At 47.7% G+C, this 21,694-nt stretch overlaps 1 protein-coding gene across 2 annotated transcripts in view; it reads left to right on the top strand.

Annotated features, from left to right (window-relative positions):
• The window catches only part of LOC121000970 (1-phosphatidylinositol 4,5-bisphosphate phosphodiesterase gamma-1-like), a 127,900-nt gene that overhangs the window by 43,793 nt on the left and 62,413 nt on the right, over positions 1 to 21,694 (top strand). For both annotated transcript variants that reach the window (XM_040431814.1, XM_040431815.1), the window contains exons 3-4: positions 12,715 to 12,808; positions 15,962 to 16,009. In XM_040431814.1, the coding sequence (XP_040287748.1) occupies positions 12,715 to 12,808; positions 15,962 to 16,009 (142 nt within the window). The remainder of the gene's footprint in view (positions 1 to 12,714; positions 12,809 to 15,961; positions 16,010 to 21,694) is intronic.

The following is a 21,694-nucleotide window of genomic DNA, read 5'->3' as shown; positions in this document are numbered from 1 at the left end:
GTCCTACAGTCATCCTCTCCTCTGAAATGTCTGATAACAGGGGGCAATAGACTGTATTCTCCTGTCCTACAGTCATCCTCTCCCCTGAAATGGCTGATACCAGGGGGCAATAGACTGTATTTTCCTGTCCTACAGTCATCCTCTCCCCTGAAATGGCTGATAACAGGGAGCAATAGATTGTATTCTCCTGACCTACAGTCATCCTCTTCCCTGACATGGCTGATAACAGGGAGCAATAGACTGTATTCTCCTGTCCTACAGTCATCCTCTCCCCTGACATGGCTGATAACAGGGGGCAATAGACTGTATTCTCCTGTACTACAGTCATCCTCTCTCATGAAATGGCTGATAACAGGGAGCAATAGACTGTATTCTCCTGTCCTACAGTCATCTTCTCCCCTGAAATGGCTGATAACAGGGAGCAATAGATTGTATTCTCCTGTCCTACAGTCATCCTCTCCTCTTACATGGCTGATAACAGGGGGCAATAGATTGTATTCTCCTGTCCTACAGTCATCCTCCCCCCTGAAATGGCTGATAACAGGGGGCAATAGACTGTAATCTCCTGTCCTACAGTCATCCTCTCCCCTGATATGGCTGATAACAGGGAACAATATATTGTATTTTCCTGTCCTACAGTCATCCTCTCCCCTGAAATGGCTGATAACAGGGAGCAATAGATTGTATTCTCCTGTCCTACAGTCATCCTCCCCCCTGAAATGGCTGATAACAGGGGGCAATAGACTGTATTCTCCTGTCCTACAGTCATCCTCTCCTCTGAAATGTCTGATAACAGGGGGCAATAGACTGTATTCTCCTGTCCTACAGTCATCCTCTCCCCTGAAATGGCTGATAACAGGGGGCAATAGATTGTATTCTCCTGTCCTACAGTCATCCTCCCCCCTGAAATGGCTGATAACAGGGGGCAATAGACTGTATTCTCCTGTCCTACAGTCATCCTCTCCTCTGAAATGTCTGATAACAGGGGGCAATAGACTGTATTCTCCTGTCCAACAGTCATCCTCTCCCCTGAAATGGCTGATAACAGGGGGCAATAGACTGTATTCTCCTGTCCTACAGTCATCCTCCCCCTGAAATGGCTGATAACAGGGAGCAATAGATTGTATTCTCCTGTCCTACAGTCATCCTCTCCTCTGAAATGTCTGATAACAGGGGGCAATAGACTGTATTCTCCTGTCCTACAGTCATCCTCTCCCCTGAAATGGCTGATAACAGGGGGCAATAGATTGTATTCTCCTGTCCTACAGTCATCCTCCCCCCTGAAATGGCTGATAACAGGGGGCAATAGACTGTATTCTCCTGTCCTACAGTCATCCTCTCCTCTGAAATGTCTGATAACAGGGGGCAATAGACTGTATTCTCCTGTCCAACAGTCATCCTCTCCCCTGAAATGGCTGATAACAGGGGGCAATAGACTGTATTCTCCTGTCCTACAGTCATCCTCCCCCTGAAATGGCTGATAACAGGCAGCAATAGATTGTATTCTCCTGTCCTACAGTCATCCTCTCCCCTGAAATGGCTGATAACAGGGGGCAATAGATTGTATTCTCCTGTCCTACAGACATCCCCTCCCCTGAAATGGCGGATAACAGGAGGCAATAGACTGTATTCTCCTGTCCTACAGTCATCCTCTCTCCTGAAATGGCTGATAACAGGAGGCAATAGACTGTATTCTCCTGTCCTACAGTCATCCTCTATCCTGAAATGGCTGATAACAGGGGGCAATAGACTGTATTCTCCTGTCCTACAGTCATCCTCCCCCCTGAAATGGCTGATAACAGGGGGCAATAGATTGTATTCTCCTGTCATACAGTCACCCTCTCCCCTGAAATGGCTGATAACAGGGGGCAATAGATTGTATTCTCCTGTCCTACAGTCATCCTCTCCCCTGAAATGGCTGATATTAGGGGGCTATAGATTGTATTCTCTTGTCCTACAGTCATCCTTTCCACTGAAATGGCTGATAACAGAGGGAAATAGATTGTCTTCTCCTGTCCTACAGTCATCCTCCCCCTGAAATGGCTGATAACAGGCAGCAATAGATTGTATTCTCCTGTCCTACAGTCATCCTCTCCCCTGAAATGGCTGATAACAGGGGGCAATAGATTGTATTCTCCTGTCCTACAGACATCCCCTCCCCTGAAATGGCGGATAACAGGAGGCAATAGACTGTATTCTCCTGTCCTAGAGTCATCCTCTTCTCTGAAATGGCTGATAACAGGGGGCAATAGACTGTATTTTCCTGTCCTACAGTCATCCTTTCCCCTGAAATGGCTGATAACAGTGGGCTATAGATTGTATTCTCCTGTCCTACAGTCATCCTTTCCACTGAAATGGCTGATAACAGAGGGAAATCGATTGTCTTCTCCTGTCCTACAGTCATCCTCTCCCCTAAAATGGCTGGTAATAGGCAGCAATAGACTGTATTCTTCTGTCCTACAGTCATCCTCTCCCCTGAAATGGCTGATAACAGGGGGCAATAGACTGTATTCTCCTGTCCTACAGTCATCCTCCCCCCTTAAATGGCTGATAACAGGGAACAATAGACTGTATTCTCCTGTCCTACAGTCATCCTTTCCACTGAAATGGCTGATAACAGAGGGAAATCGATTGTCTTCTCCTGTCCTACAGTCATCCTCTCCCCTAAAATGGCTGGTAATAGGCAGCAATAGATTGTATTCTCCTGTCCTACAGTCATCCTCTCCTCTGAAATGGCTGATAACAGGGGGCAATAGACTGTATTCTCCTGTCCTACAGTCATCCTCTCCCCTGAAATGGCTGATAATAGGGAGCAATAGACTGTATTCTCCTGTCCTACAGTCATCCTCTCCCCTGAAATGGCTGATAACAGGGAGCAATAGACTGTATTCTCTTGTCCTACAGTCATCCTCTCCTCTGAAATGTCTGATAACAGGGGGCAATAGACTGTATTCTCCTGTCCTACAGTCATCCTCTCCCCTGAAATGGCTGATAACAGGGGGCAATAGATTGTTTTCTCCTTTCCTACAGTCATCCTCTCCCCTGAAATGGCTGATAACAGGGAGCAATAGATTGTATTCTCCTGTCCTACAGTCATCCTCTCCCCTGAAATGTCTGATAACAGGGGGCAATAGACTTTATTCTCCTGTCCTACAGTCATCCTCTCCCCTGAAATGTCTGATAACAGGGGGCAATAGATTGTATTCTCCTGTCCTACAGTCATCCTCTCCCCTGACATGGCTGATAACAGGGAGCAATAGACTGTATTCTCCTGTCCTACAGTCATCCTCTCCCCTGACATGGCTGATAACAGGGGGCAATAGACTGTATTCTCCTGTCCTACAGTCATCCTCTCTCCTGAAATGGCTGATAACAGGGAGAAATAGACTGTATTCTCCTGTCCTACAGTCATCCTCTCCTCTTACATGGCTGATAACAGGGGGCAATAGATTGTATTCTCCTGTCCTACAGTCATCCTCTCCCCTGAAATGGCTGATAACAGGGGACAATAGACTGTATTCTCCTGTCCTACAGTCATCCTCTCCCCTGAAATGGCTGATAACAGGGGGCAATAGACTGTATTCTCCTGTCCTATAGTCATCCTCTCCTCTGAAATGTCTGATAACAGGGGGCAATAGATTGTATTCTCCTGTCCTACAGTCATCCTCTCCCCTGACAAGGCTGATAACAGGGAGCAATAGACTGTATTCTCCTGTCCTACAGTCATCCTCCCCCCTGAAATGGCTGATAACAGGGGGCAATAGACTGTATTCTCCTGTCCTACAGTCATCCTCTCCCCTGACATGGCTGATAACAAGGAGCAATAGACTGTATTCTCCTGTCCTACAGTCATCCTCCCCCCTGAAATGGCTGATAACAGGGGGCAATAGACTGTATTCTCCTGTCCTACAGTCATCCTCTCCCCTGATATGGCTGATAACAGGGAACAATATATTGTATTTTCCTGTCCTACAGTCATCCTCTCCCCTGAAATGGCTGATAACAGGGAGCAATAGATTGTATTCTCCTGTCCTACAGTCATCCTCCCCACTGAAATGGCTGATAACAGGGAGCAATAGATTGTATTCTCCTGTCCTACAGTCATCCTCCCCCTGAAATGGCTGATAACAGGCAGCAATAGATTGTATTCTCCTGTCCTACAGTCATCCTCTCCCCTGAAATGGCTGATAACAGGGGGGAATAGATTGTATTCTCCTGTCCTACAGACATCCCCTCCCCTGAAATGGCGGATAACAGGAGGCAATAGACTGTATTCTCCTGTCCTACAGTCATCCTCTATCCTGAAATGGCTGATAACAGGGGGCAATAGACTGTATTCTCCTGTCCTACAGTCATCCTCCCCCCTGAAATGGCTGATAACAGGGGGCAATAGATTGTATTCTCCTGTCATACAGTCATCCTCTCCCCTGAAATGGCTGATAGCAGGGGGCAATAGACTGTATTCTCCTGTCCTACAGTCATCCTCTCCCCTGAAATGGCTGATATTAGGGGGCTATAGATTATATTCTCCTGTCCTACAGTCATCCTTTCCACTGAAATGGCTGATAACAGAGGGAAATAGATTGTTTTCTCCTGTCCTACAGTCATCCTCTCCCCTAAAATGGCTGGTAATAGGCAGCAATAGACTGTATTCTCCTGTCCTACAGTCATCCTCTCCCCTGAAATGGCTGATAACAGGGGGCAATAGACTGTATTCTCCTGTCCTACAGTCATCCTCTCCCCTGAAATGGCTGATAACAGGGGGCATTAGATTGTATTCTCCTGTCATACAGTCATCCTCTCCCCTGAAATGGCTGATAACAGGGGGCAATAGACTGTATTCTCCTCTCCTACAGTCATCCTCTCCCCTGAAATGGCTGATAACAGGGGGCAATAGACTGTATTCTCCTGTCCTACAGTCATCCTCTCTCCTGAAATGGCTGATAACAGGGGCAATAGACTGTATTTTCCTGTCCTACAGTCATCCTCTCCACTGAAATGGCTGATAACAGGGGGCAATATACTGTATTCTCCTGTCCTACAGTCATCCTCTCCCCTAAAATGGCTGATAACAGGGGGCAATAGACTGTATTCTCCTGTCCTACAGTCATCCTCCCCTGAAATGGCTGATAACAGGGAGCAATAGACTGTATTCTCCTGTCCTACAGTCATCCTCTCCCCTGAAATGGCTGATAACAGGGAGCAATAGACTGTATTCTCCTGTCCTACAGTCATTCTCTCCCCTGAAATGGCTGATAACAGGGAGCAATAGACTGTATTCTCCTAACCTACAGTCATCCTCCCCCCTGAAATGGCTGATAACAGGGGGCAATAGACTGTATTCTCCTGTCCTACAGTCATCCTCTCCCCTCATATGGCTGATAACAGGGAACAATAGATTGTATTTTCCTGTCCTACAGTCATCCTCTCCCCTGAAATGCCTGATTACAGGGAGCAATAGATTGTATTCTCCTGTCCTACAGTCATCCTCCCCCCTGAAATGGCTGATAACAGGGGGCAATAGACTGTGTTCTCCTGTCCTACAGTCATCCTCTCCTCTGAAATGTCTGATAACAGGGGGCAATAGACTGTATTCTCCTGTCCTACAGTCATCCTCTCCCCTGAAATGGCTGATACCAGGGGGCAATAGACTGTATTTTCCTGTCCTACAGTCATCCTCTCCCCTGAAATGGCTGATAACAGGGAGCAATAGATTGTATTCTCCTGACCTACAGTCATCCTCTTCCCTGACATGGCTGATAACAGGGAGCAATAGACTGTATTCTCCTGTCCTACAGTCATCCTCTCCCCTGACATGGCTGATAACAGGGGGCAATAGACTGTATTCTCCTGTACTACAGTCATCCTCTCTCATGAAATGGCTGATAACAGGGAGCAATAGACTGTATTCTCCTGTCCTACAGTCATCTTCTCCCCTGAAATGGCTGATAACAGGGAGCAATAGATTGTATTCTCCTGTCCTACAGTCATCCTCTCCTCTTACATGGCTGATAACAGGGGGCAATAGATTGTATTCTCCTGTCCTACAGTCATCCTCCCCCCTGAAATGGCTGATAACAGGGGGCAATAGACTGTATTCTCCTGTCCTACAGTCATCCTCTCCCCTGATATGGCTGATAACAGGGAACAATATATTGTATTTTCCTGTCCTACAGTCATCCTCTCCCCTGAAATGGCTGATAACAGGGAGCAATAGATTGTATTCTCCTGTCCTACAGTCATCCTCCCCCCTGAAATGGCTGATAACAGGGGGCAATAGACTGTATTCTCCTGTCCTACAGTCATCCTCTCCTCTGAAATGTCTGATAACAGGGGGCAATAGACTGTATTCTCCTGTCCTACAGTCATCCTCTCCCCTGAAATGGCTGATAACAGGGGGCAATAGATTGTATTCTCCTGTCCTACAGTCATCCTCCCCCCTGAAATGGCTGATAACAGGGGGCAATAGACTGTATTCTCCTGTCCTACAGTCATCCTCTCCTCTGAAATGTCTGATAACAGGGGGCAATAGACTGTATTCTCCTGTCCAACAGTCATCCTCTCCCCTGAAATGGCTGATAACAGGGGGCAATAGACTGTATTCTCCTGTCCTACAGTCATCCTCCCCCTGAAATGGCTGATAACAGGGAGCAATAGATTGTATTCTCCTGTCCTACAGTCATCCTCTCCTCTGAAATGTCTGATAACAGGGGGCAATAGACTGTATTCTCCTGTCCTACAGTCATCCTCTCCCCTGAAATGGCTGATAACAGGGGGCAATAGATTGTATTCTCCTGTCCTACAGTCATCCTCCCCCCCTGAAATGGCTGATAACAGGGGGCAATAGACTGTATTCTCCTGTCCTACAGTCATCCTCTCCTCTGAAATGTCTGATAACAGGGGGCAATAGACTGTATTCTCCTGTCCAACAGTCATCCTCTCCCCTGAAATGGCTGATAACAGGGGGCAATAGACTGTATTCTCCTGTCCTACAGTCATCCTCCCCCTGAAATGGCTGATAACAGGCAGCAATAGATTGTATTCTCCTGTCCTACAGTCATCCTCTCCCCTGAAATGGCTGATAACAGGGGGCAATAGATTGTATTCTCCTGTCCTACAGACATCCCCTCCCCTGAAATGGCGGATAACAGGAGGCAATAGACTGTATTCTCCTGTCCTAGAGTCATCCTCTCTCCTGAAATGGCTGATAACAGGAGGCAATAGACTGTATTCTCCTGTCCTACAGTCATCCTCTATCCTGAAATGGCTGATAACAGGGGGCAATAGACTGTATTCTCCTGTCCTACAGTCATCCTCCCCCCTGAAATGGCTGATAACAGGGGGCAATAGATTGTATTCTCCTGTCATACAGTCACCCTCTCCCCTGAAATGGCTGATAACAGGGGGCAATAGATTGTATTCTCCTGTCCTACAGTCATCCTCTCCCCTGAAATGGCTGATATTAGGGGGCTATAGATTGTATTCTCTTGTCCTACAGTCATCCTTTCCACTGAAATGGCTGATAACAGAGGGAAATAGATTGTCTTCTCCTGTCCTACAGTCATCCTCCCCCTGAAATGGCTGATAACAGGCAGCAATAGATTGTATTCTCCTGTCCTACAGTCATCCTCTCCCCTGAAATGGCTGATAACAGGGGGCAATAGATTGTATTCTCCTGTCCTACAGACATCCCCTCCCCTGAAATGGCGGATAACAGGAGGCAATAGACTGTATTCTCCTGTCCTAGAGTCATCCTCTTCTCTGAAATGGCTGATAACAGGGGGCAATAGACTGTATTTTCCTGTCCTACAGTCATCCTTTCCCCTGAAATGGCTGATAACAGTGGGCTATAGATTGTATTCTCCTGTCCTACAGTCATCCTTTCCACTGAAATGGCTGATAACAGAGGGAAATCGATTGTCTTCTCCTGTCCTACAGTCATCCTCTCCCCTAAAATGGCTGGTAATAGGCAGCAATAGACTGTATTCTTCTGTCCTACAGTCATCCTCTCCCCTGAAATGGCTGATAACAGGGGGCAATAGACTGTATTCTCCTGTCCTACAGTCATCCTCCCCCCTTAAATGGCTGATAACAGGGAACAATAGATTGTATTATCCTGTCCTACAGTCATCCTCTCCCCTGAAATGGCTGATAACAGGCAGCAATAGATTGTATTCTCCTGTCCTACAGTCATCCTCTCCTCTGAAATGGCTGATAACAGGGGGCAATAGACTGTATTCTCCTGTCCTACAGTCATCCTCTCCCCTGAAATGGCTGATAATAGGGAGCAATAGACTGTATTCTCCTGTCCTACAGTCATCCTCTCCCCTGAAATGGCTGATAACAGGGAGCAATAGACTGTATTCTCTTGTCCTACAGTCATCCTCTCCTCTGAAATGTCTGATAACAGGGGGCAATAGACTGTATTCTCCTGTCCTACAGTCATCCTCTCCCCTGAAATGGCTGATAACAGGGGGCAATAGACTGTATTTTCCTGTCCTACAGTCATCCTCTCCCCTGACATGGCTGATAACAGGGGGCAATAGACTGTATTCTCCTGTCCTACAGTCATCCTCTCCCCTGAAATGGCTGATAACAGGGAGCAATAGACTGTATTCTCCTGTCCTACAGTCATCCTCTCCCCTGAAATGGCTGATAACAGGGAGCAATAGACTGTATTCTCCTGTCCTACAGTCATCATCTCCCCTGAAATGGCTGATAACAGGGAGCAATAGATTGTATTCTCCTGTCCTACAGTCATCCTCTCCCCTGAAATGGCTGATAACAGGGGGCAATAGACTGTATTCTCCTGTCCTACAGTCATCCTCTCCCCTGAAATGGCTGATAACATGGGAGCAATAGACAGTATTCTCCTATCCTACAGTCATCCTCTCCCCTGAAATGGCTGATAACAGGGAGCAATAGATTGTATTCTCCTGTCCTACAGTCATCCTCTCCCCTGAAATGGCTGATAACAGGGGGCAATAAACTGTATTCTCCTGTCCTACAGTCATCCTCTCCCCTGAAATGGCTGATAACAGGGGGCAATAAACTGTATTCTCCTGTCCTACAGTCATCCTTTCCCCTGAAATGGCTGATAACAGGGTGCAATAGACTGTATTCTCCTGTCCTACAGTCATCCTCTCCTCTGAAATGGCTGATAACAGGGAGCAATAGACTGTATTCTCCTGTCCTACAGTGATCCTCTCCCCTGAAATGGCTGATAACAGGGGGCAATAGACTGTATTCTCCTGTCCTACAGTCATCCTCTCCCCTGAAATGGCTGATAACAGGGGCCAATAAACTGTATTCTCCTGTCCTACAGTCATCCTCTCCCCTGAAATGGCTGATAACAGGGGGCAATAAACTGTATTCTCCTGTCCTACAGTCATCCTCTCCCCTGAAATGGCTGATAACAGGGGGCAATAGACTGTATTCTCCTGTCCTACAGTCATCCTCTCCCCTGAAATGGCTGATAACAGGGGGCAATAGACTGTATTCTCCTGTCCTACAGTCATCCTCTCCCCTGAAATGGCTGATAACAGGGGGCAATAGACTGTATTCTCCTGTCCTACAGTCATCCTCTCCTCTGAAATGGCTGATAACAGGGGGCAATAGACTGTATTCTCCTGTCCTACAGTCATCCTCTCCCCTGAAATGGCTGATAACAAGGGGCAATAGACTGTATTCTCCTGTCCTACAGTCGTCCTCTCCCCTGAAATGGCTGATAACAGGGAGCAATAGACTGTATTCTCCTGTCCTACAGTCATCCTCTCCCCTGAAATGGCTGATAACAGGGGGCAATAGACTGTATTCTCCTGTCCTACAGTCATCCTCTCCCCTGAAATGGCTGATAACAGGGAGCAATAGACTGTATTCCCCTGTCCTACAGTCATCCTCTCCCCTGAAATGGCTGATAACAGGGGGCAATAGACTGTATTCTCCTGTCCTACAGTCATCCTCTCCTCTGAAATGGCTGATAACAGGGAGCATTAGACTGTATTCTCCTGTCCTACAGTCATCCTCTCCCCTGAAATGGCTGATAACAGGGGACAATAGATTGTATTCTCCTGTCCTACAGTCATCCTCCCCCCTGAAATGGCTGATAACAGGGGGCAATAGATTGTATTCTCCTGTCCTACAGTCATCCTCTCCCCTGAAATGGCTGATAACAGGGACCAATCGCTTGCAGAAGAGGACTATGAACAGGTGGTATTCTTGGCTCCAGGGTATGACACCAGAGGGGGCGCTGGTCGCTCAGTGTTTTTATATAAAGCCCCCTTTCTGCAGTAAGTGGCTCTGTAACTATGTGTTATATTTATGGAGTAAACCACAAACCTCAGTGACCTCGCTGCCCTGCGCCTCGGGCCTTACTCTGGACACATAGTAATCTGTAGTGTTTTGTTGACGTCTTTACTATTTACAGGATTTTGAAGGAAATGGGCGTTGTGGGGGGCTGGTCACATTCCCCACACCTTAAAGTGCCCCGGACATCTGTAAAAGTGAAAATGTTACATAAAGAAAACAATGTATCACTGCTGACAATGTCCAGAAGCCAATGGGAAAACCCTCTGTGTACATTATATACACTGACGAGCAAAAGGGTAACAATATTTAGAACTTTTGACTTCCAGGCTCCATATCTCACCACCCACTACAGCTCGGAACATGAGACTCCCATCATCCTGTAGACTACCATCTTGGTTATTTCACACATACATTGGACTTGCAGCTGTTTAGCTTATTATTAGGTTCTTCTCATGTAACTGCATTGTTACTGCTTTCATTTTATATTATTTTGTTACTATTTTGTAAATCCACCTTTGGCTTTCAGCACGGCCCGAGTCCTTCTGGGCATTGTGTCTCCATCAGGGTCAAGCATGTCTCCACCGAAATTTGTTCCCAGGTCTCTTCTGCACGTTCCCAATGTTGGTCCTTACTGGTCGCCTCACTTGGGTAGGAATACAGCTTTTTCTTCACCTCTACCTACAAGTGTTGGATTGGGTTGAGGTCTGGGGACCGTAGGGGCCGATCCAGCTCCTCTACTTCATTGTCCTCGAACCATTTCTTCACCAATCTCCAGTTCTGCTTCGGGTCGTTGTCCTGCTGGAACACTATGTGGTCCTTTTCGTATCCATAGTACTCGAGTGTAGGAAGTAACCCGTCTTGTAGGATACTCACATGTAGCTCAGCACTGGGACCACTATCGATCCTGGTCAAGTGTCCAACGCCTTTGGCTGTGAAACCAAACACCATATCATCAGGCGTCCTCCAACGAACTTGACACTTCCTTCACTTTCTCGATCCGTTAGCCCCTTTTCCCTTGTTTCTTCCAGACCCATTTACACTCTCAGAGCCCAGTCTTTTGCCTTCCGTCTCATCGCTCCAAATCCCTCATTTCCAGTCTTATACTGTTTATACTTTTTTGTAAACTCGATATTGAAGTCGAGGCTTTTTCACCTTTTTTCGGGCCACCATTCCAGACTTGTGTAATACTCGTTGCAGCGCCTCCACCGCCGTGTTTGTCACACCAAAGCTAATGCGGACAAGAATAGGGCGTGTTCTATTTTTTTGGGGAGCCGCGGACCGGAAATGCAGATGCAGACAGCACACACGTCCCCATTAAGAATGAATGGGTCCACACCTGTTCCGTAGAATTGCGGAACGGGTGCGGACCCATTCTACGGACCTGCGAATGGACCCTTATAACACGCTGAGCAATTAGGGTACGTGAGAACAGGGTGTGATTTGTATTATACAAGAAGAAAAGGATTGTTCCGCCAGCAGGAGCAGAACTAATCATATGCTGGATAGTTACTAGTCCAATGTATGTGTGAGACAGCCGACGGTCTATAGGATGATGGGAGTCTCACATTCCAAGCTGCAGCGGACGCTGAGATATGGAGCCTGAAAGTCAAAAGTTCGAAACATTGTTACCCTTTTTCTCGTCAGTGTATGTACTAGTTACACTATGGGGGAGGGGCTTGATGTGTTGGGGGGGGGGTCACTTTGGGGGAGGAGCTTGAGGCTGTGAAAGCCCCCCTGAGCACAGGTTTGGTTTGGGGACTTTGAGCTGCATATCATACACTGTATATCTCAATGGAGCATCCCCTGTCCTGCAGAGCATTCTCCATCCTACAGAGCATCCAACATCCTGCAGAGCATCCCCTGTCCTGCAGAGCATTCTCCATCCTGCAGTGTCTCCCATCCTACAGAGCATCCAACATCCTGCAGAGCATCTCCTGTCCTGCAGAGCATTCTCCATCCTGCAGTGTTTACCATCCTTCAGAGCATCCTCTGTCATGTAGAGAATCCCCGTCCTGCAGAGCATTCTCCACCCTGCAAAGTTTCTCCCATCCTACAGAGCATCCCCTGTCCTGCAGAGCATCTCCATCCTGCAGAGTATCCTCCTTTCTACAGAGCTTCTCCCATCCTGCAGAGCATCCTACATCCTGCAAAGCATCTCCCATCCTTCAGAGCATCCCTGTCTTGCAGAGCATCCACCGTCCTGCAGAGCATCCCCATCCTGCAGAGCATTCTTCCCTGCAGAGTGTCCCCCATCCTACAGAGCATTCTCTGTCCTGCAGAGCATCTCCCATTCTGCAGAGCATCTCCCGTCCTGAAGAGCATCTCCCCTTCCTGCAGAGTATCCTCCCTCCTGCCCCCATAGATCCAAATGTAAGTTTATATACAAGGACATTTCTGTCTCTGCAGCGTTCAGTGAGGAGGAGGTGACCCTGTGGATCAGCGGCCTGACCTGGGCACTGACTGACACCCTGAGCTCACCCAGCCCTCTACAGGCTGAGCGGTAAGTACTGTCCTGTGTCCGGAGCACTTACCTCCTGCAGTACTATATCACGGGGATGATCCTCTGACACTGGCTCAGCAGACAGTATCACACAGGATAGGATTAGATACACAGCTCAGACAGTATCACACATGATGGGATTAGATACACAGCTAAGCAGACAGTATCACACATGATAGGATTAGATACACAGCTCAGCAGACAGTATCACACAGGATAGGATTAGATACACAGCTCAGCAGACAGTATCACACAGGATAGGATTAGATACACAGCTCAGACAGTATCACACAGGATAGGATTAGATACACAGCTCAGCAGACAGTATCACACATGATAGGATTAGATACACAGCTCAGCAGACAGTATCACACAGGATAGGATTAGATACACAGCTCAGCAGACAGTATCACACAGGATAGGATTAGATACACAGCTCAGACAGTATCACACAGGATAGGATTAGATACACAGCTCAGCAGACAGTATCACACATGATAGGATTAGATACACAGCTCAGCAGACAGTATCACACAGGATAGGATTAGATACACAGCTCAGCAGACAGTATCACACATGATAGGATTAGATACACAGCTAAGCAGACAGTATCACACAGGAGATGATTAGATACACAGCTCAGCAGACAGTATCACACAGGATAGGATTAGATACACAGATCAGCAGACAGTATCACACAGGATAGGATTAGATACACAGCTCAGCAGACAGTATCACACAGGATAGGATTAGATACACAGCTAAGCAGACAGTATCACACAGGAGATGATTAGATACACAGCTCAGCAGACTGTATCACACAGGATAGGATTAGATACACAGCTCAGCAGACAGTATCACACATGATAGGATTAGATACACAGCTCAGCAGACAGTATCACACAGGATAGGATTAGATACACGGCTCAGCAGACGGTATCACACAGGATAGGATTAGATACAGTAGCTCGGCAGACAGTATCACACAGGATAGGATTAGATACACAGCTCAGCAGACAGTATCACACAGGATAGGATTAGATACAGTAGCTCGGCAGACAGTATCACACAGGATAGGATTAGATACACAGCTCAGCAGACAGTATCAGACAGGATAGGATTAGATACACAGCTCAGCAGACGGTATCACACAGGAGAGGATTAGATACACAGCTCAGCAGACAGTATCACACATGAAAGGATTAGATACACAGCTCAGCAGACAGTATCACACAGGATAGGATTAGATACACAGCTCAGCAGACAGTATCACACAGGATAGGATTAGATACACAGCTCAGCAGACAGTATCACACAGGATAGGATTAGATACACAGCTCAGCAGACAGTATCCCATCTGACAGGATTAGATACACGGCCCAGCAGACAGTATCACACATGATAGGATTAGATACACAGCTCAGCAGACAGTATCACACATGATAGGATTAGATACACAGCTCAGCAGACAGTATCACACAGGATAGGATTAGATACACAGCTCAGCAGACAGTATCACACAGGATAGGATTAGATACACAGCTCAGCAGACAGTATCACACAGGATAGGATTAGATACACAGCTCAGCAGACAGTATCACACAGGATAGGATTAGATACACAGCTCAGCAGACAGTATCACACAGGATACGATTAGATACACAGCTCAGCAGACAGTATCACACATGATAGGATTAGATACACAGCTCAGCAGACAGTATCACACAGGATATGATTAGATACACAGCTCAGCAGACAGTATCACACATGATAGGATTAGATACACAGCTCAGCAGGCAGTATCACACAGGATAGGATTAGATACACAGCTCAGCAGACAGTATCACACAGGATATGATTAGATACACAGCTCAGCAGACAGTATCACACATGATAGGATTAGATACACAGCTCAGCAGACAGTATCACACATGATGGGATTAGATACACAGCTCAGCGGACAGTATCACACATGATAGGATTAGATACCCGGCTCAGCAGACAGTATCACATAGGATAGGATTAGATACCCGGCTCAGCAGACAGTATCACATAGGATAGGATTAGATACACAGCTCAGCAGACAGTATCACACAGGATATGATTAGATACACAGCTCAGCAGACAGTATCACACATGATAGGATTAGATACACAGCTCAGCAGACAGTATCACACATGATGGGATTAGATACACAGCTCAGCGGACAGTATCACACAGGATAGGATTAGATACACAGCTCAGCAGACAGTATCACACAGGATAGGATTAGATACACAGCTCAGCAGGCAGTATCACACAGGGTAGGATTAGATACACAGCTCAGCAGACAGTATCACACATGATAGGATTAGATACACAGCTCAGCAGACAGTATCACACATGATAGGATTAGATACACAATCAGTAATTTATTGGGGGTTGTTGTCCCCGCTTATTAACTCCGAGACCCTTGGCGCTCCAGGTTCTCGCCGCCTCTCACGTCAGATAAATATTTGCTCTCGGCCGCTCTTTGACTGTCAGCTCTGCAGCAGCCACTGGAGATGACAGATGAATAGACTGTCACATAATGGGGGGGGGGGGAGCTGGAGCTTCTGTCAACATCGCCGCTCCTCTCTGATAATGTTCATGGCATTGATCCCTGCAGGGGCCCCTGAGCAGGAGCAGTCTGTGGCCTCTTAGATACTGCCAGCTTATTGTAGATCACCAATATCTGTTCTGGATTCATCAGTACACTCCCCTTTAGGTGGTATTGGGCCCTTGTTTCTTTAGGGCCCCTTTACAGCTGCCCAGCTAGAAGGCATGAGATCCTTATTTTATTTGGTTATTCATAATCCCAACTGTTGAGGAATTGGTGCTTTTCTGGCACATCCTAAGCCCGCCCCTGCATTTTGTGGTCACGCCCCCAAACCGCCCTGCATTTTGTGGCCACGCCCCCAAACAACCCCTGCATTTTGTGGTCACGCCCCAAGCCACCCCTGCATTTTGTGGTCACGCCCCCAAAACACCCCTGCATTTTGTGGTCACGCCCCTGCTCAACACCACTTCGAAACAGTTTTGCACAGCGTCATGGGAGTTGTAGTGTCCAGCACCAAGTTCTGCCTGTGATCTGAATTGAAGGGGACCCGTTTTCATCCGGTTTCTTGCATGCAGGTGGCTGAGGATGCAGTTCGAAGCAATGGATCGGGCCAAGGACGGCAGGTACGATTGTATTTTTAATGTGAATTTTTGGGGAAAATATTACATTCATGTCTCTGGACTTTATCATTGAGTAAAGGCTTCCTTGTCCCCTGCTGATCTACAGTTACGTACTGTCTTAAACTCCAATCACATCCAGAGCTGCATCCAGAATGTTACTGCTTTCCTATCATGCTGCAGAACCTCACATCTCATTGCCTCCTGCATTCTTTCTTTTTTGCATTGAGGGAAGTGTAGAGTTTTCAGAAGTCTCTCTATGATCTGATATGTAGGAAACTCCTGAGCGTGGCGTGAAATGGACTAGAGGGGTGACGGAGAGCTCGCTGCGATATCTGACGCCAAAGCCCCGAGGCTTTCCATTAAGAAACTCCTGTTTATCTTCACTGCTATATGTAGTGGGAGCAATGAAATTATGGCGTCCGATGACGTCTGGTCCCCTCAAATGGCTCAGGATACGAGAGACTCGGCACGTTCAGCGATCATTACAGTCCAGTGACAACACGACTGATCATATCCAGAGCAGACCCCCTATAGAGGTGTAATACGAGAGAAGTGGTACTGTGCGGTGTCTGTATATACAGAGTAAGAGCAGATACTGAGGATTACACCCGGTATATAGAGGACAGGAGAAGTGGTACTGTGCAGTGTATATATATATATACAGGATAAGAGCAGATACTGAGGAACTCTTTTTTAATTTTATACAAAAATACAAAAACGTTGCCATAAAATTTTCCAAACAAGGTATAAAGTATATACACTTACCCTACTGGCCCAGCTACATGCATACTATCTCATTCATACCTACTAAAAAAAAATGGAGAAAATGAAACTTAGCCTAACGTAAACATCCGATCCGGCTGAGCCCCGACTATATACAAATTTATACAAATTAATCAGAACAGAAACTAAATTACAACTTCTTACAATAAAAAATAATAAACATAAAATAATCATAACAGAAATATCAAATAACTAATAATTTTTATTTTTATTTTTTATTATTATTATTATTATTTTTTTTTTAATTTTAATTAATTTTTTTTTTTTTTTTTTTTTTTCACACATATATGAGAAAACAAACCTATACTAACCCTACCAATCTATCTATCCCATCACCTTCACCCAGGGCCAACCTCCGCCTCTTGTCCCTCCATGAGGCCAGCCCTTCCACCACCACCCACACCCAGCCCCTCGCCTCATGTCCTCCTATGTCCGCATAGTCCAGGGCTGGATGCAGGTCTCCCCACACAAAAATATGAACCCCCCCACCCCATCCCACCCAACCTAACTACACCCCACTTACCCTATCATACAATATATACATCTTATAACAACCATATCAATCTATACAAACCAATGTTAAAATCCACCCGAAGGCCCAAGTTCAGTCATTTGCAAACCTTTCTTCAAAAACTCATCTTAAATACAAAACAAAAACCTAATGTGAAAGCCTCAGCCCAACACCAGGAAAAGTGCTACTGAGGCTAAGGCACATCAAAGGTGAAGCCTCTCCAGAGGTAAGAGACCCCATCCGTACCCACCTTCTCGCACTCAAGAGAGCGAACCTTCGCCAGGTCACTTAGAATGTTCCTACACACCTCTTCCACAGGGAGGACTTTCTGCTGGGTTGAAACTAAACACTGTGCGTTCCATGTGAAGTACCTGATCACTATGCTAACTATAAAAGCTGTGCATGGGTCCCTTCTTCCCAAACCTTTGAATGCTCCATAAGCCCATTCCGCATAGGAGAGGTTGGCTAGCCTAGGCCAGCCAATGGATGCACCCACCCGTTTGTATACCTCTGTATTAAAGGGACACTGAAGCAGGAAGTGCTCCATACTTTCCAGTATGTCGCCACACTCCTCCCGGGGACAACCCCTTTCATCAGAGTTCCTGTACTTCAAGTTGTCCCTTACATACAGCTTCCCGTGAAAGCAGCGCAAAGCCAAGTCCCAAAACTTCAAGGGGATCCTTGCCGAATTTAACAACTGTAACCCCTTGTCTAGATCCCGGCTTGGGCAATCCTTAAGGGCCAGGGGCTTCCAGAAGTGGGTCAACAAGACCCTCTCGTCAAGGGATCTCCTTGACTGGGTCTTGATTTCCCTCACTCCCAAACCCCACTGGCGGATCACCTTCAGAATCGGGGTGACATAAGCCGGAAGATATCCGTGAGGTGTACGCAAATCCTTCACTTGCCCTCCTGTCTCCCACTCCTGGAAGAAAGGCCGAAACCAACCCCTGCAAGAGACTACCCACGGAGGAGCCCTCTCTTTCCAGAGGTTTGCCAGGTTGATCTTAACAAAGGTGTTCACAAGGAACACCACTGGGTTGACCATACCCAACCCCCCTAATCTCCTCGTACGGTATGTCACCTCTCTCTTGACTAGGTTCAGCCTATTCCCCCATAACAGTTGAAAGAACAGACTGTAAACCCGAGTCCAGAGAGGTTCTGGCAAGACACATACACTGGCCAAATAGATAAGCAAAGGGAGAAGGTAAGTCTTGATCAGGTTCACCCTTTCCCTGAGGGTCAAAGACCAACCCTTCCACTGGTCAACCTTCTGAGCGGCGATCGTGAGCCTGCTGTCCCAATTTTGGGTGGGATAATCCCCATGGCCGAATTGAACGCCTAGGACTTTGGCTGACGACTGGGGCTCTGGGAGGGTGTCCGGGAGACCGAAAGATGGATCACCCCCTCCCAGCCAGAGACTCTCACACTTATCCCGGTTAATCATGGACCCGGAGACTTCCGAGTAGCGTTCTACCTCCGACATCACGTATTCCGCCTCCCCTCCCGAGGACACGAAAACAGTGACGTCATCGGCATACGCCACCACCCTCAGAGTGGCTTCTGGCTCCTCCAGACTCATCCTGACTCCCGCTAACGGTCCCCGATCAATCCTCCTAATAAAAGGATCAATCGCAAACACGTATAAGAGCGGGCTCAATGGACAACCCTGGCGGACTCCAGACCCGACCTCAAAAGGGCTGCCAGACCAACCGTTCACCAGCGGGAAACTCTCTGCCCCTGCATACAAGATCTTTAACCAATCGACAAACCCTCCCGGCAGGCCATATTTCAGAAGGACTGCCCAGAGGTACTCGTGGTTAACCCGATCAAAAGCCTTTGCCTGATCTAAAGCCAGCATGTACCCCTTCCAGTTACCCGCCCTACTCTGCTCCACTGCCTCTCGGACACCGAGCACAGCACTAAACGTGCTTCGGCCTGGAACTGAGCAATGTTGGGTCTCCGAAAGGAGCCGGGGCGCAAACTGCACCAACCGTTTAAACAGTATCTTGGCCAGGATCTTTCTGTCCGTATTGAGAAGCGCTATGGGACGCCAATTCTCAATACGGCTCGGATCTTTACCCTTTGATATAAGGATCAGAGCTGACCTCCTCATTGACTTCGGCAGAGTACCTGAGGAAAGGCACTCATTGAATACCTTAGTCAAGAGGGGAACCAAGGAGTCCTTAAAGGTCTTATAAAACTCGGATGTTAAGCCATCCGGGCCTGGCGACTTTTTTAGGGCAAGCCCTTCGATCGCCAGGCTGACTTCCTCTTCTCTGATTTCTTCTATCAAAACGCCAAGAGAGAGGTCTACTCTTGACTCAGGGATGGTTTCAGCCAGGAAAGCCGAAATCCTGTCCCGATTCAGATCCTTCTTCCTCAAGAGGCACGAGTAGAAGGACTTGACGATTTCCAAGATCCCTGATCTGGACCTATCCAGAGATCCCGTACCATCGACCAGTCCCGTCACCAACTTACTTTTCACTGACATCTTACAGTTTCTGTAAGGGTCAGGCGAGCGGTACTTCCCGAAATCCCTCTCAAAAACCAAAGATGTGTGCCTATCGTACTGGCACCTCTTAAGCAAAGATTTCACCCTGGAGATATCCTCTCGGCTACCTCCAGTCGAGACCAGTTGTTCGAGTTTCCTCCTCAGACCCTGATACAAGCGGTACTTGTCCAGGGACCTGAGGCTCGAGAGCTGGCGGAAGAATTTTGCCACCCGATCTTTGAATATCTCCCACCACTCAGACTTAGTGTCGCAAAGATCCAGCAACTCTACCTGACTCTGAAGGAAGTCCTTAAAGGATTGTCTCACCTCTGCTTCCTCCAGGAGGGCCGAATTTAGCTTCCAATAGCCTCTTCCCATTTGGGGGGATTCTGCAACATTCAAAGAGAACATAATTAGACAGTGATCAGAGAATTCCACCTCTACCACCTCTAAAGGTGAAAAAGTAGTCTCCTCCTTTAAATAAAACCTGTCTATTCTAGACCTAATCTGACTACCTCTATAATAAGTGAAACCACCGTGGCCTGGGGTGTGCCTAATGTGGACATCCACCAGGCGAGCCTCGCTAGCTATGCTATTCAGGGATACACTATCATAAGCCAGCCGGTTTCTGGCGCCTCCCCGGTCTTGGGACCTTGTGACTGTATTAAAGTCCCCGCCAAAGACCACCTGCCGACTCGTAAAAAGGAAAGGTTTGATCCTCATAAAGAGACGCTTCCGATCCCACCTGGTTTGGGGACCATAGATGTTTATCAGGCGAAGCTCTTGACCCTTCATGAGGACATCTAAAATCAAACACCTCCCCATTTCTAACTCAATCACTCGTCGGCTTTCTACTGGTGCAGTAAAAAGAACCGCCACTCCGCTATACGGCTCAGCCGCAAGAGACCAATATGATGGACCACACCTCCACTCCTTTTTTGCTTTATACACAGCCGCCAAATCTGGCAGCCTGGTCTCTTGCAAAAATAAAATGTCAGCTTCAACCCGGCTGAGAAAATCAAAGGCTGCAAACCTAGCCGCATCCGATTTAATACTGGCGACATTAATGGTCGCCAGCGTCAACGGAGTGAGTGCCGCCATACAGAGTGATTAAGTTAGACGGCCTTCTTCCTTCCCTTCCCCTTCTTGTTCTTCTTCTTACCCCTCTTGGGGCTACCCCCTAAGGTGGCACGATCTCTTTTGAGAGAGACAGTGGTGTCCATCTCATTAGTCACCACCGCCTCCCCATTCCCAGTGTCTGGACCCGCCCCACCTCCCGAGGACCTTGCATCCTCACTGGAGGGAGGCGCGGGCCCTTCCAGAGGCTCCTTCTCTTTCCCCTCCGGCTCCCCACCTCCAACCTCCTCCCCGGAAGAAGAGGAGGCGGAGATCTCATCCAAGGTGAGGTACCGGTTGGAAAGATCCAGGGGAAGAGAGTCAGGATTAGAGAGGTCCAGGGGGGAGCTGGCTTTGCCTTCCACAGGCACTCTAGTCGGGCTAGATCTTTTTTTGGTCAGACGTTTCCTTCTTATTCTTTTAGACTCTGTCTCACTCCCCTCTGTTGCACTCTCGTAGCAAGAGGACAGAGTCACCTCGGAACAGTCTAGTCTCCTGAGTTACTCATTCCCCTCGATATCCCCCAGGGTCTCAGCTCTAGGAGAGGCATTCTCTTGGGAGGGCCCAGGCATCACCTCAGGACGGGGTTCCACCTGCCCCCTCTCCATTTGACGCCTCTCCCTCCGTCTCTGCTGGGACGGGCCGTCTTTTCTCTTCATCTACCCCACTGCCCTGTCGCCTTCGCCAGCACTCGCCTCGGCGGTGGGGGCCTCCCGGCTCGCCTCCGCGCGTGCACGAGCCACGTTGGCGACAGAGCGAGGGCAACGACTGAACGGATGCCCTAGCT

This window comes from Bufo bufo, chromosome 5 (assembly GCF_905171765.1).
Source record: "Bufo bufo chromosome 5, aBufBuf1.1, whole genome shotgun sequence".
NCBI classification, from domain to species: domain Eukaryota; kingdom Metazoa; phylum Chordata; class Amphibia; order Anura; family Bufonidae; genus Bufo; species Bufo bufo.
The sequence above is the reverse complement of the archived record's forward strand: the minus strand, read 5'-3'. Positions and strand labels throughout refer to the sequence as shown.